This window comes from Pipra filicauda, unplaced genomic scaffold (genome assembly GCF_003945595.2).
Source record: "Pipra filicauda isolate LSUMZ 115617 unplaced genomic scaffold, ASM394559v2 scaffold5_size6683894_pilon, whole genome shotgun sequence".
In the NCBI taxonomy this organism is placed as follows: Eukaryota; Metazoa; Chordata; class Aves; order Passeriformes; family Pipridae; genus Pipra; species Pipra filicauda.
Genome location: NW_024104754.1, coordinates 693,531 through 705,552, shown reverse-complemented (window position 1 = coordinate 705,552; position 12,022 = coordinate 693,531). Strand labels below are relative to the sequence as shown.

Sequence of the window (12,022 nt, the reverse complement as noted above, 5' to 3'; positions counted from 1 at the left end):
AGCATGAGTTATTATGCATTTTACACTGCTAAAGCCCCTCATACACAATATCAGCACACAATCATGGCCTACAGCAAACAGCCACACTCAGGACACTACTGTCAATCTTCAGCCTTCCCAATCTGAGGGATTTTTCTGAGTTCATGATGAACTTTATTCAGCAAAATGACCCAATCTAAGTGTCCTGTAGATACCACTAAGAGAAAAACTTATTTAGAATATATAGGTTCTGTTGCAATAGAGCAAACTTTGACGACAAAGTTTTATGTCAGACACTTTTTCCATATGAATTGAGATTTTTGGAAAATACTTTTCAACAGAAGTAACATTTTTTTATTTTATGAATACCTTAACAGCATACATCTGTCACTGGAAAAAGACAAAACCCGAGAGAAGAATTTGATAAAGAGACACAGTCTTCAGTAAGAAGGTCGTAAGTCTCCAGCATGTACTCAGGACATATAGCATGTCAAAAGAATTGATATATCATGTGCAGTTGTTACCACAAAAATTTAGGGGTTGCTTTATTCAGTGCAGAAATTTCTTCTATCTATATCAGCCATTTAACTGCAGTCATGGACAGCAACAAAGACAAGATTGCCACAGCATTTCAGAGGGTGTTACGACTGCTCTGAAGAGCAGCTTTATTAGCTTTCCCGTGCTTTTGTAGGGAAGCAAAAATCAAAGCTGAAACCCTAGGCCTCTTTTTCCTTGCAAGATGCACTACCCAGGCAAACCTAAAACTTGAATGTAGTTAGTTACCATCATTCAAAAATAAATTAACCTCGGCATGTGTGCCATGCTGATAGTATCACACTTTCAGAACTGAAACAGAGCTGATAAATCTAACTAATTACTGCTTATTAAGCTCGGGTACATCTTCCCCAAGTGCCAGATAAGCTCCACAAAGCCACAGAAGACATAATGACACTTTTTGCAAGAATGGTGATTTGCTACAGTATCCTACATAGATCTTCTTGGGTGGTCCAGTGGGCACAAGGAGACACTGACATCCACCCTTCTGCTGGTACTGCACCGATGCAGTAATATTGCTTTATGCAGCAAATAGGGAAGGTGACAGTAGAAGACAAAGTAGCAATGATTCATGTGCTGTCGGCATTAAGAGAAAGGTGTTTTCAGAAAGAATCCAAAATTCACTTCTAGGCAAAGGGCCAGCACAAAGCAAAGGACCTCAAACTAGCTCAAAGTGGTGCCTAAGAAATTGGCGGGCCCCGGGCCAGTCTTGTAGGTTAATTTCGCTCTCAGACTAAGGAAAGAAAATGTGAGAGAGTAAAAAGTGAACAGAAAACCCCATGAAGTCATCAATATATGCAGTAAAGCAAGGGAGTGTCAGGTTGTAAGGAGACTAGGTAAGTCAGGAGGGACGGCCAATAATACAGAAGTTCGAGTATTTTGTTGCCTGGCAATTCAAAAGTTAAAAAAGAAATTACAAAAGAGGCGATGCATTGGGCATAGTGTTTTAGGGAGCACCTTTTGTACTACTGAGTTGGTTCACTTTTCTAAAGGAAGTACTCGTGAGAGTTAAAGTTATTAGGTCAACTAATGAGGAGTACTTCCCACTCAACATGGTAAAACCAGTTTTCTCAAATCTTAACTATCCAGAAATGGACAAACCAACATACCTTGAGTGATTCTGTTATTTTGAAAAGCACTAAAATGCAGTTTCCCTTTTAAAAATATGTTCTTATTACATTTGGATATTTGAAAGACACACCGTATCAAAATGTCTAATCCAACAATCCAAAATCATGTATTAGCTAAGCATTAGCATAGGTTTTAAAAGTATTTCCAATGTGGTGCTATGCTGGTGGCATATTCCATTCTTCAAAACAGGAACATTTGTGGCATTCACTCTCTTGTGCCCTCTCTCAGTAGGGCAGCACATGTTGCTGTGATGGAACTGCACCAGTAGGGACTGCCTTTACACCTGGGCTTGCTCACCATGCTTATTCCAGTCTTCTGGACTAGGTATCTTAGGGATGGGCCTAAGCAGACCTTGTTATTTGAAAGGATTCAAACCTCTACTGTAGCATTAACACAGTAAGATACTACTGACTATGATATGAAGTTTATCTCCAGGCAAAACAGATTTTTGAAGAAAAGATCTTTCTATCAAATTTGTCAGAGAATTTATTATGCTTAAATTCTTTCACTAGCTTCCTAAGGAAGCAATTAACTGTTCTTTGCAATTATTCAATTATGAAAACCAAGACAAATTAAAAAGGATTATCCACTTGAGTATTGTAGCAAAGCTCTCCCTCCAGATTTTGGGGTCTGGATTTTACTTCTTGCAAATACAGATCTCCCACCTAAGTGGACTCAGCAAAATCTTTGGTGTTTGATCAACACCAAAATGTTTTGATGAACAGCAAAAAGCATATACTTTGTTTTAGTTACACAGTGTTACTAGGGAGATATTGTAAATATAAATACAATCACAATCATAATTTTGTTAATTTACATCTATTTCCATGTGAAAAACCTGAGTATACAAAGCAGAACACGGGAATAATGACAATAGCATAAAACGTTACAAGACTCATTTATAACATTGTGTATAAATGAGTAATTATAAATACATACATAATGACATAATGAACAATTTCTCTTTGTAAAAGTGAAATATGTTGAAAGTTAAAATTACAGCAAAAGAACACAGCTGCTCCTTGTTAAGCAAGCAGTTCTACACCTTGTTCAAACAACCATGCTGTGCCAGCCAGCCCTCTTCACACTGCAGTGATATGCTGAACTGGAAGACATCCTGACCCTTCCAAATGTTTCCAGCCTTTAGAAACAGCTTACAATGGTTTGTAATGAAGCATGCATTTACTGTATTCTTCTTAGCCTGTAGAAATGCTGGTATTCAGAATTTTTCCTAGAATAGACACTTTCTTTGTGCTGAGAGAGATTCACTTTATTAATCATAGATATGCTTTCCTGTAGTGACTTTGTGGTATTTTTTAATGGTGATTTTTGCGGCATTTGTGGTAATGAAGTAGAAAAATTCAGATTATAAAGTCTCTGTGTCCTTGTGTATTACAGAATCCTGTGAACCCACAGCCATGATCTCTGCACACCTGCAGGCTGAGTAACATTTTAGGCTGCGACAATTGCCTATTAAAACTATTCTTGTATTTCATACCACAGACATTTGCGAAACCAAACGCAGAAAACAGAATATCAGATCGTGACCATACAGCCTGTTAATGGATGAAGTACACACAAAATATAAGTGTTCAAGGAGGCAGGGAGAGATTGCACCTCACATGCTCCTCCGGTTGGTTTGGAGGACTGGTGCCCACCCTTCCCCTGGGGCTAACTACTGCAAAATAGCTGAGAACAGCTCTGTTGTGCCCTCCCCACACAGGCACATCATCAGTCCTACTGGCACCAATTTGCCTGCCACCTGTGACAGGCTCAAGAACTACAGCCATAAAAGTGATTAGTACTTTTTTAAACAGCTTCTTTTACTTACGAAGCACCAGAAACATTTAGGATACATCTTCTCCTGTCAAATTTTTGTCCAAAACAAAGAAGGTAAGATCACAGGAACACATTGACTCCCACATTCCCCTAATTTCACCTCTCGGAATTGCAAAAATATGACCCGACTTCCACAAAGGCTCTGAGAACTAGTCACACTGTGAAAACAGTTTGCACCATAAATCCATATTACTGTCTATGGCAGAGTTAAGAGACCTACGCCAGAGTGTTTAGAAGCTATCAATATTCTTCTCTGCTTAAATCACCTGAAACACAGCACTGACAGGAAACTCCATGGAAACTTCAGACAAAGAATAGGTAAAAAAAAAAGCATTTTATAATACACTAATGCGTTTTGTTTGTTAGTAAAAAGTAACCTCTGCCAGAGGCATTTAAAAAAAGAGTGATGGAGAAACTGAGATGAACACTTTGGTAAGCCTTACTGCCAGCTTAATGCCTATAATGAAAAGCAATTAAGTGAACTAGGCATGTTGTTAGACCTTTTTTCTCTTTTAAACCCCATTAAATATTGATAAGAACTTATATACCTTAATAATGTCAGTAGCAAAGCATTTTATGAATTTTAAGTAAATTTTAATTTTTATTCTTCATGAACATAGGCTTTATGCCTATGCTTTATGTTATACCTACATGAGACTTCTAACAAGTCTGTGATGTGTTATGAAAGCATAATAATATAAATGCCTACCTTTTTCAGGAACCGTACTCCATAGGTAAATATATAAAGGTAAAATGTAAATCTCCACCTGCAAAAGGTACAAGAGATTAACTCTAGGACACCAGGTTTACATAATTTACAGTTCAACACATGATTTCTTCTAGCACTGCCAAACCACAGTCATATTAACAGAAGTTGAAGCAAAATTTTTGTCTGGTTTTCTACAACTTTTGTTACTAAGCATTGTGCTCAATTTGGCTGCTTTTCCTGGCCTCATTAGCTCTCTGAAAATACTGGCTAATTTCACCTAAACATAACAGGGAAAAACTCCCACAAATTTTCAAGGATAATTAAGATTTTTAAAAGTTTTATGAAAACTAACAGGACAGTGGAGGAGAGAGGACAATTTGAACATCTCTTGGAGGGAAGTTCACCTGTTATTAGACACCAGGACAAAGATAATCAGAAATGTTATTAAGCCTTCAACAGGTGACTTTGGAGTAATGCATGTCAAATACACTCTTTAATTATGAAAAGAATCATTCACAGTGAGCTAGAAATTCACTTAGCAGATTCCAGCACTTCATACTTTGCTTTAGGGAGTGCATTTGTGTCAGATATGCATGCTGAATACAGATATATATATACACAATTTACATCAGCTTCCCAAGTGTTCCCTTGATAAAAGTGATTCTACATTTCACCAAATATACATGGAAAAATTGCCAGGCTTCTGGTTTTTCTTTTCAGAGAGAGGCAAACTAGAAGCTAAGAACAAGATACCATGGAAAGTAAGAGAAACCAACAGGAGATTTAATACAAAATCATCCTCTTATCTATCTCTTTCTTCCTTCTCCAGTAAAAGAAGACATATAGAGTAACTTCCTATCTTTTGGACCCATTACTCACTTAGGAAAGAGCTAACGGAAGTATATGGAAATAAAATCATAACCTTGTGCAGTGTAAATTCTTAGAGGAATTTCTGTTTGGTTTTTTTTTTCCCCAAGGGTTGGAGTGACTACACATACACACTTAGTATAAACACCAGTGAAGTAATATTCATAACATTTATAGCAGGATGAAATTTAGCTTCCTTAAAGTGAGGCAATGCTGCAACATGAATCATCTTCAATGACATATTTTACAGCACTTACAACTTACTCTCCACTGGCAAAACTATTGGCTTCCTGTTAATTGGCACTGGAGTGTGTTCAAACATTAGTGGAATGGTCACAAAAACTGAAAATGTTTCTATCTAAAACAAGGTTAATCCAAACCATTCTCTTCAAAGCTACTTTTAAAGGTATTTAGAAAGACAGTTGTGTCATACACTCTGATAAATTGAGGAGAGTGTAAAAACATCAATTGTGATACTTCAGCCGAAGAGAAACTATCTTTTATCCTGTAGTCTCCACAGCACTGCAGAGATGATTTATTCAGTTGATATGATAGAAATACCAATCCCTTCAAGGGTTCAGTCACTGTAGTAACAGGCCTTACTATTTTTTGGTATGCTGGCACTTTCCTCAAGATACTGAGAAAACAGAGTACTTGGAGACAAAATGTTACTTGTGCTGGTAGAAAACCTTCAGATCATGCACATGGAAGAAACTGCAAGTACAGTAATATGAATGAAGGATTTATTTGGGCAACAATTTTCTTGTTAGGCCAATCCTGTAGCTAGAAAACCTGCCATTTAACTTTAAGGCTATATACATCATCTAGTGAAAGTTTTAAGACCGTCACTGAAAATAAAAATATTAGGAGGAAAAAACTGTCTAACCTAATCACTGATGAGCACTCCTAGTGCTCTTCTTTCACTTTTAAATATGAGCAGTTATGATAAATTCCTCACAAAGAGTTTTATCACCTTTATTTCACATTTCTTCAAGCAAAATTCATAACGTATTTGAGGACATTTGCAGCTTGCTGTTGGGAGATGCAACATTCCACAAAGGAGTTCAAAGGCAGCCTAACATATTTGAAATATGTTAATGGTTGAGTTTTAGCTGGTGGGTCTGAGAGATTTTCCAGTCTGCACAGACATTTGGAATACTCTGATTGCAGCATTTCCTGCAGCTGTCACCCCAAAGAAAATAAAAAGACACTTTCCTGAAACAAGCAAATTCAAACTCACCAATTTCCCCATTTAACTTTCCACCCACCTTCCAAAGTACTGCCTCTGCTGTAAACTTGCGCTAAAGCCATGGATTGCCCTGTAGGAGAACTTCTGGAGCTTTGGAAAAACCTCAGAGCTAAGAGCACTAGGTATTATTTGGGTCTGCCAAAGACAACCAACTTTCACAAACTGTTCAACTGCTACAAAGGTGAAAATTGCACGCAAGGATATGACAATACATGGGTTTTTTCCCTAACCTACCTAACAAGTGTACTAGGATTGAACATCAGAAGATGAAGCAAGGCTCGGGACTGAGTGATAGACAGAGGTGGTCAAAGTGCTAACTCCTTAAAAAAAATAAATAATACTGATAGGAAAAAAGTTGCTCATTCCTGCTGAACAACATGTCCAAAAGCTATCCTACAAAATTTTGCCTTGGTCAAACTGCAAGAAACAAAAATTCAAAACAAAACAAAGTCGAAATTGGCCTCCCAGCATGTTTATCATCATTAATCACCTAACTCTGGTGGTACCAGAGCTATAAAGGACTTTCCACTGATCTGTAGCAGGGCAGCTAGCTGCCTTTTCTGCAGGTTTCAAAGGACAATTCTGCCAGCTGAATAACCCAACCAGAATATCAGTCTCATACAAGGAAGCCCAAGAAGTTTCTCACATTGTTTTACTACTACTTGTAAACAGTTTATTGCTGCAATTAAGAGCAAAACATCTACAGGCCGAGGTGAAATAGATGAATACATAGTCCATGACTTGGGATGGACAGAGAGAAAAGAGACAGGAACCAGGTTGTGAAGCTGCATTATTCACTCAAAATCATACAGACAAGGGCAGAAGGTATGTGAGAGATAAGTTTCATGCAATGCAAATGTGTCCAGCAAGATTCCTCCAAAGGTGGACTCTCAAATCAGTACTCTTGCAACAAGCGCTCTACTGTGAACAATGGATTTCAATCTACACCGTGTACTTCTTTATCCCTCTGTTTGGGTGTCACTGCAGCCCACTGATGAGGGAATGCAAGCAAAGGGAAACAGTCATGAGTAGTAATCACGTCCACTCACAGTATAGCCCAGTGTGCAAACCACCTTAGTATTTGGGGACCTTGGGCAAAATGTTCTCTCTCTGCACAGAACATCATAGAAGAGAATATCTTTCTTAAGTGTGAGATTATCAAGTCTTATTCCCAACTGAATTCACAAAGCGGTAGTTGATTAAGTGCAAATTAATTCTTTAATTAGTCCTAGATTACAGTCCCAACTCTCATGGTTGCAAAATGCCCTTAGCCTGAGCACAGCCTGAATAGTCACAGACCTCAGGGAAGGGAAAATGCCTGGCCAGCGGTATAAACTCCCTCTGGTACCCTTTCTCATATCCCGCTCAAGGTCCTCCTTAACCATCAGCAGCTCATGCTGAATGTCCATGGGTCACTGGGGACCATTGTTGTTTGGGTCACAGCTGGTTGTCTGCAACAGGGAAAGTAACAAATTCTTCTAAAGCAGAAGTAGCAGAGCCCAAGAAGCTAGAAAAAGTAAGACAAGATCTGTACTAAGATATCTTTTTTCCCCTTTTCCCTCAGCCATACTCACTGCCCTACTAAAACCATACAATGGAGGCCACTAGGTGAAGCACTCTGTTGTGGATGATGGCCACATCAATTCATCGCATTTAACTGAAAGATGAAGATAACTGAAGCTGTTCTGTTTTGTGAAAATTTATTCTGGCCCTCTGACTTGAAACAGTCCTTCTGGCAGTTGTATAGAGACAAAAAATTTGAATGACCCACATACACACAAAGCAGGCTGCTTGAAAGACTTTTAAGTTAGTTTAAATCCAGCAAACCCAAATGAAAGCACTCAAGGAACAAGTGTTCTGAAAGACCTGATCTGTCTGCTTGCAATAAAGTTTATAAGGTCCTGCATTAACATGCCTAAAAGACTTCCAAATTGAACCAGGCTTACATCTGGTCCGTTCAAGCTTGGAATGAGGGAGATCAAATTAGTTTACATATGGCCCTTCTGACAAATTCTTCAAGTTGTGATGGTGGTTACCAGACCAGTGTTTCAAATGTGGATGTGACACACTGCAGCAAAAAGTCAAGCTAAAAAGTGACATTTCTGTAACAAAAAAATAAATTCTTTTCCAATGTAGTCTTAAAATGAATGCTCTAGAGACCATCAAAGGTGCAGCTACAGATCTGACTGCTCTTGTTCAACATCTGAGTGCATTTGCAATACAGAGTCATTTTCTTAACCTCTCAACCCTTTTAACTTTGAGCTGGCAATGAAATTTTAAAGATGCTTTGGCATGTGGAAAAGTTGGAGAGCCTATGCCAACTAAACTGCCATACCCTGTGGTACTCAATTCAGCAAAACATATTCCAGTGCCCACTTGGGCAAGCACTTCACTGATTTCAGGCATATGTCTAACCACATTCCCTTCATCACACTGATGAATTCTGTCTTTCAAATTTCCCTCCAAATTTCTGCTCTGAAATGTGAAATTAAACTTCAGCTAATAAAAACAAATTGCTGAAGCAATAATCCAGCAAAGCACTCCTCTACCCCATACACATCACACATTTTGCAGAACCCACCACATGGAGTTTGTGCTCTGCGCCAGAAAGACACCATGCTCCCCATGGATCTGCTGTCCAGCTGAGTGAGCTCAGTACAGCTGCTTCTTCCAAGGGTAAGGCTGAAGAGGCACTGAAGAGGCTCTGCTCCTGAAGTTTTCCTTTTCTTCCATTTCTTTTGCAGGAAGATTGACAGGCCAGGCTATGAACAGCACCACTCCTGCAGAGCCCCATCTTTGCAGCACCCACCTGGCAATGGTCCTTAGGGCTCTGGTGCCAAACCAATGTCTGCTGCTTAGAAATGGTGTGCAAGGATCCAAATCTATTCAACTGACTTTTGGCAATCAAACATGAAACATAATAAATGCACAATATTAAACATAACAGCCATTTTGCTTCTAGAATTGTAGATGTTATTTACACTGATGCTTTTGCCATTAATTTGCTACAGTCAGGGCCACAAACAGTTAACATTAAAAAAATGCAGCATATTTAGCAACCAGTTAAGGGCTCACCATGTTGCCTGCAGTCAAAGAAACTGGATTTCTGGCTCTGAAAACTACTTTCAGAGAAACTGCAAACACCTGAAGCTTTCACATGGAAATACATTTCAGTAAAATGTCAGATTTGCTGTTCTCCATCACCTGCTGCTCAATTGCTGGTAGTGGCTGCCAGACTTCTGGGCTCAGGTTTTGGGCTAAAAGTCAAACTGAGCCTAATGCAAACTTCACAGTTGCAGGTCTTGGTTCTGAAAAAGATGAGAAAGCTTGAACTGCCATTACACAGCTTGTTCTCCATTTGAATCCCCGCTGTCTGACTGGACTGGACAGGGATGTAGCGGGGCTATGGAATCATTAGCTGAGACTGAAAACTACTTTTTGCTGCAATGATTTCCTTTGGCTGTGAAGAGTACGTTCACTGTGAGAGTGCCCAAAGGAGCATTTCTGAAGCTGAGTTTAAACAATACCAAATGTTTATTTGTTTTAAATGGGAAGCATCACTAAGTTCCCCGTGTTCCCACCGTGACTTAAAGCAGTCTACGTTTTATCCTCAAATTACATTTTTCTGCTCCCCTAAACACAGTACCAGGGCCTTCAACTTTCTGATTCCCTCAACAGTTATTAGTCCAAATAATGTTGCTCCTGACATAAGCAGAGGTATGCATTCCTTCTAGATTACTGTGTCTAAGGTGAGATATTTAGGGGATGATCCCAAAACTGATGGACTCTGAACTTTTGGATCAACTCCTTAATATTTGTGACATTGTCTACTGACCACTTTAGGTCTACTCCAATTTTATGTTAAAACCAAAAACCAACACAACAAACAGCAACCCTTCTCCTGTAAAAACCAAACAAATTTTCCCAAAGATACTATTTTTAGGCAATACACAATGTAAAAATACAAGACAGAGCACTGAAAAATAATGCTTAATCCATCCAATAAATAGGACTATTACCAGCTCAAACAGTATCCTCCACTAAATCTTTACTTGTACTCATTCCCAGTAACTAGTCTCATACAAAGCTGCAAGTATAACTGTGTGGTTGATGGCAGCAACTCCACTGTTCCAATGTGCTGCCTCCCCAATTTCTATAATGATAATTTGTTGCATTTCCACAAAGCCTGGCAGATGCAAGTGGTTTTAAAAATGTTAATTAAAAAAAAGAATACACAGGTAAAAAGCAAATAAATAAAATCTTCTTGCCTCTTTTGGCATGATACTGCTGTTGAGTTAGACTGGACTGTGCAAATGGTAAATAGTTCCTGCACTATGGTTAAGCTGGAGTTATTTGAGGAAGGAGATAGTTATGCACAGCTCACTAAGATGTGCAAAATAGCAGGTATGATAAATTGAGAAATCTTTATTGCTTTCTTCTTCAATTTTCTGGCTCAGGATTTGACTGTCATCTGATTTTCCTCTTGGATGCAGTTTGAATCAGTTATTTAATATTTAATATTACAGTGCTACTTGAGACCAGTCCTGTCCTAAATCTGTATGCTCAAAATGCAGCTCTGAAAATCTTAAGAGCAAAATTTAGTAGTGCAAAAAAAGCAGAAAGGAAACAGAGTACTAAATTTAAGAGATACAGTTTTATAAATAATAAAGTATGTTTATATAATTAGGCCAGAAAATATGCATAATACAAAAGGTGTTTTGGTAACTCCTTCCAGGTTACATAGTTTCTGTTTAATGGTTATGCAACTATTCTCTTCTGAGTCAACTGTGAGGACTTGATAAAATAAAGGTCTGATAAGACCTCAGAGGTCTATTAGCATTGCCAAATCTTGCTCTACAAAGAGATACTATCTGGAAAGCTCATGGGAAGCGCACACAGAAAAAACAGATGTTGCTGCCATGCACCCTCTCCCGTGGTTTGATCCAAAACCAATTTGAAGTCTTTCTAACTGGGACCTCTACTCTCCATTCTTACTAGTGATTTCACAAGTCACCAGTTTCCAAACACAGCAGTCACTCACTATCCCACTCTTTTACAGTTCTAGAGGAATAATACCTTGAATCTTCCAGACTGCATTTGCTTTTCACCTAGCAATGTTGTCCTAGCCATGATGGCCAACATATATGTATGCACAAAGCAACTTCTGTGACAGGTAACTATCTTCTTAGAGCAAGTTGTATTAGCTGTTTTCTTTCTTTCCATGCTAAATGTTAATTTCCTGTAGCATTATGTCATCTGCCCCAGATTGGTTTTTAGCCTGCTAAAGCGGATGCTAACCCCTTACAAGTATTGATCTTTCCAGAAGTAGGCTAGATGTCAATGTTGTTTCTCCATTTCCCTGAAGAAACAGCCCACCTGCGCTGCATTCTTTGATCCATGCAGCACACACTGAGTTTGCGCACAGCAACCACACACTCTTCATCTTACACAGTTATACATCAGTCTTCTAGGGAGGGTCTGCTGTGTCTTCACATTCTGTACTCTCATTCCAGAAGATAAACCTCCCCATCTTCTTAGCAGGAGTTGCAGTGCTGTCATAGTTGAGACTGGGGGATAAGGAATGTTTTTAGCAGTATATCCAAAGCTCATCTTGTCAATTTTATTTTCCCTTTTGCATCCTGTAGAAGTGTATTTACTTTGTCATTTTTGTTCCTTCCCTTTCCCTACCTCCC

The 12,022-nt window shown here is 38.7% G+C and overlaps 1 protein-coding gene across 1 annotated transcript in view; it reads right to left on the bottom strand.

Annotated features, from left to right (window-relative positions):
* CERS6 (ceramide synthase 6) overlaps positions 1-12,022 on the bottom strand; it is a 109,347-nt gene that overhangs the window by 51,401 nt on the left and 45,924 nt on the right. The window contains exon 4 of the mRNA XM_027733724.2: positions 4,214-4,271. Coding sequence (XP_027589525.1) covers positions 4,214-4,271 — 58 coding nt within the window. The remainder of the gene's footprint in view (positions 1-4,213; positions 4,272-12,022) is intronic.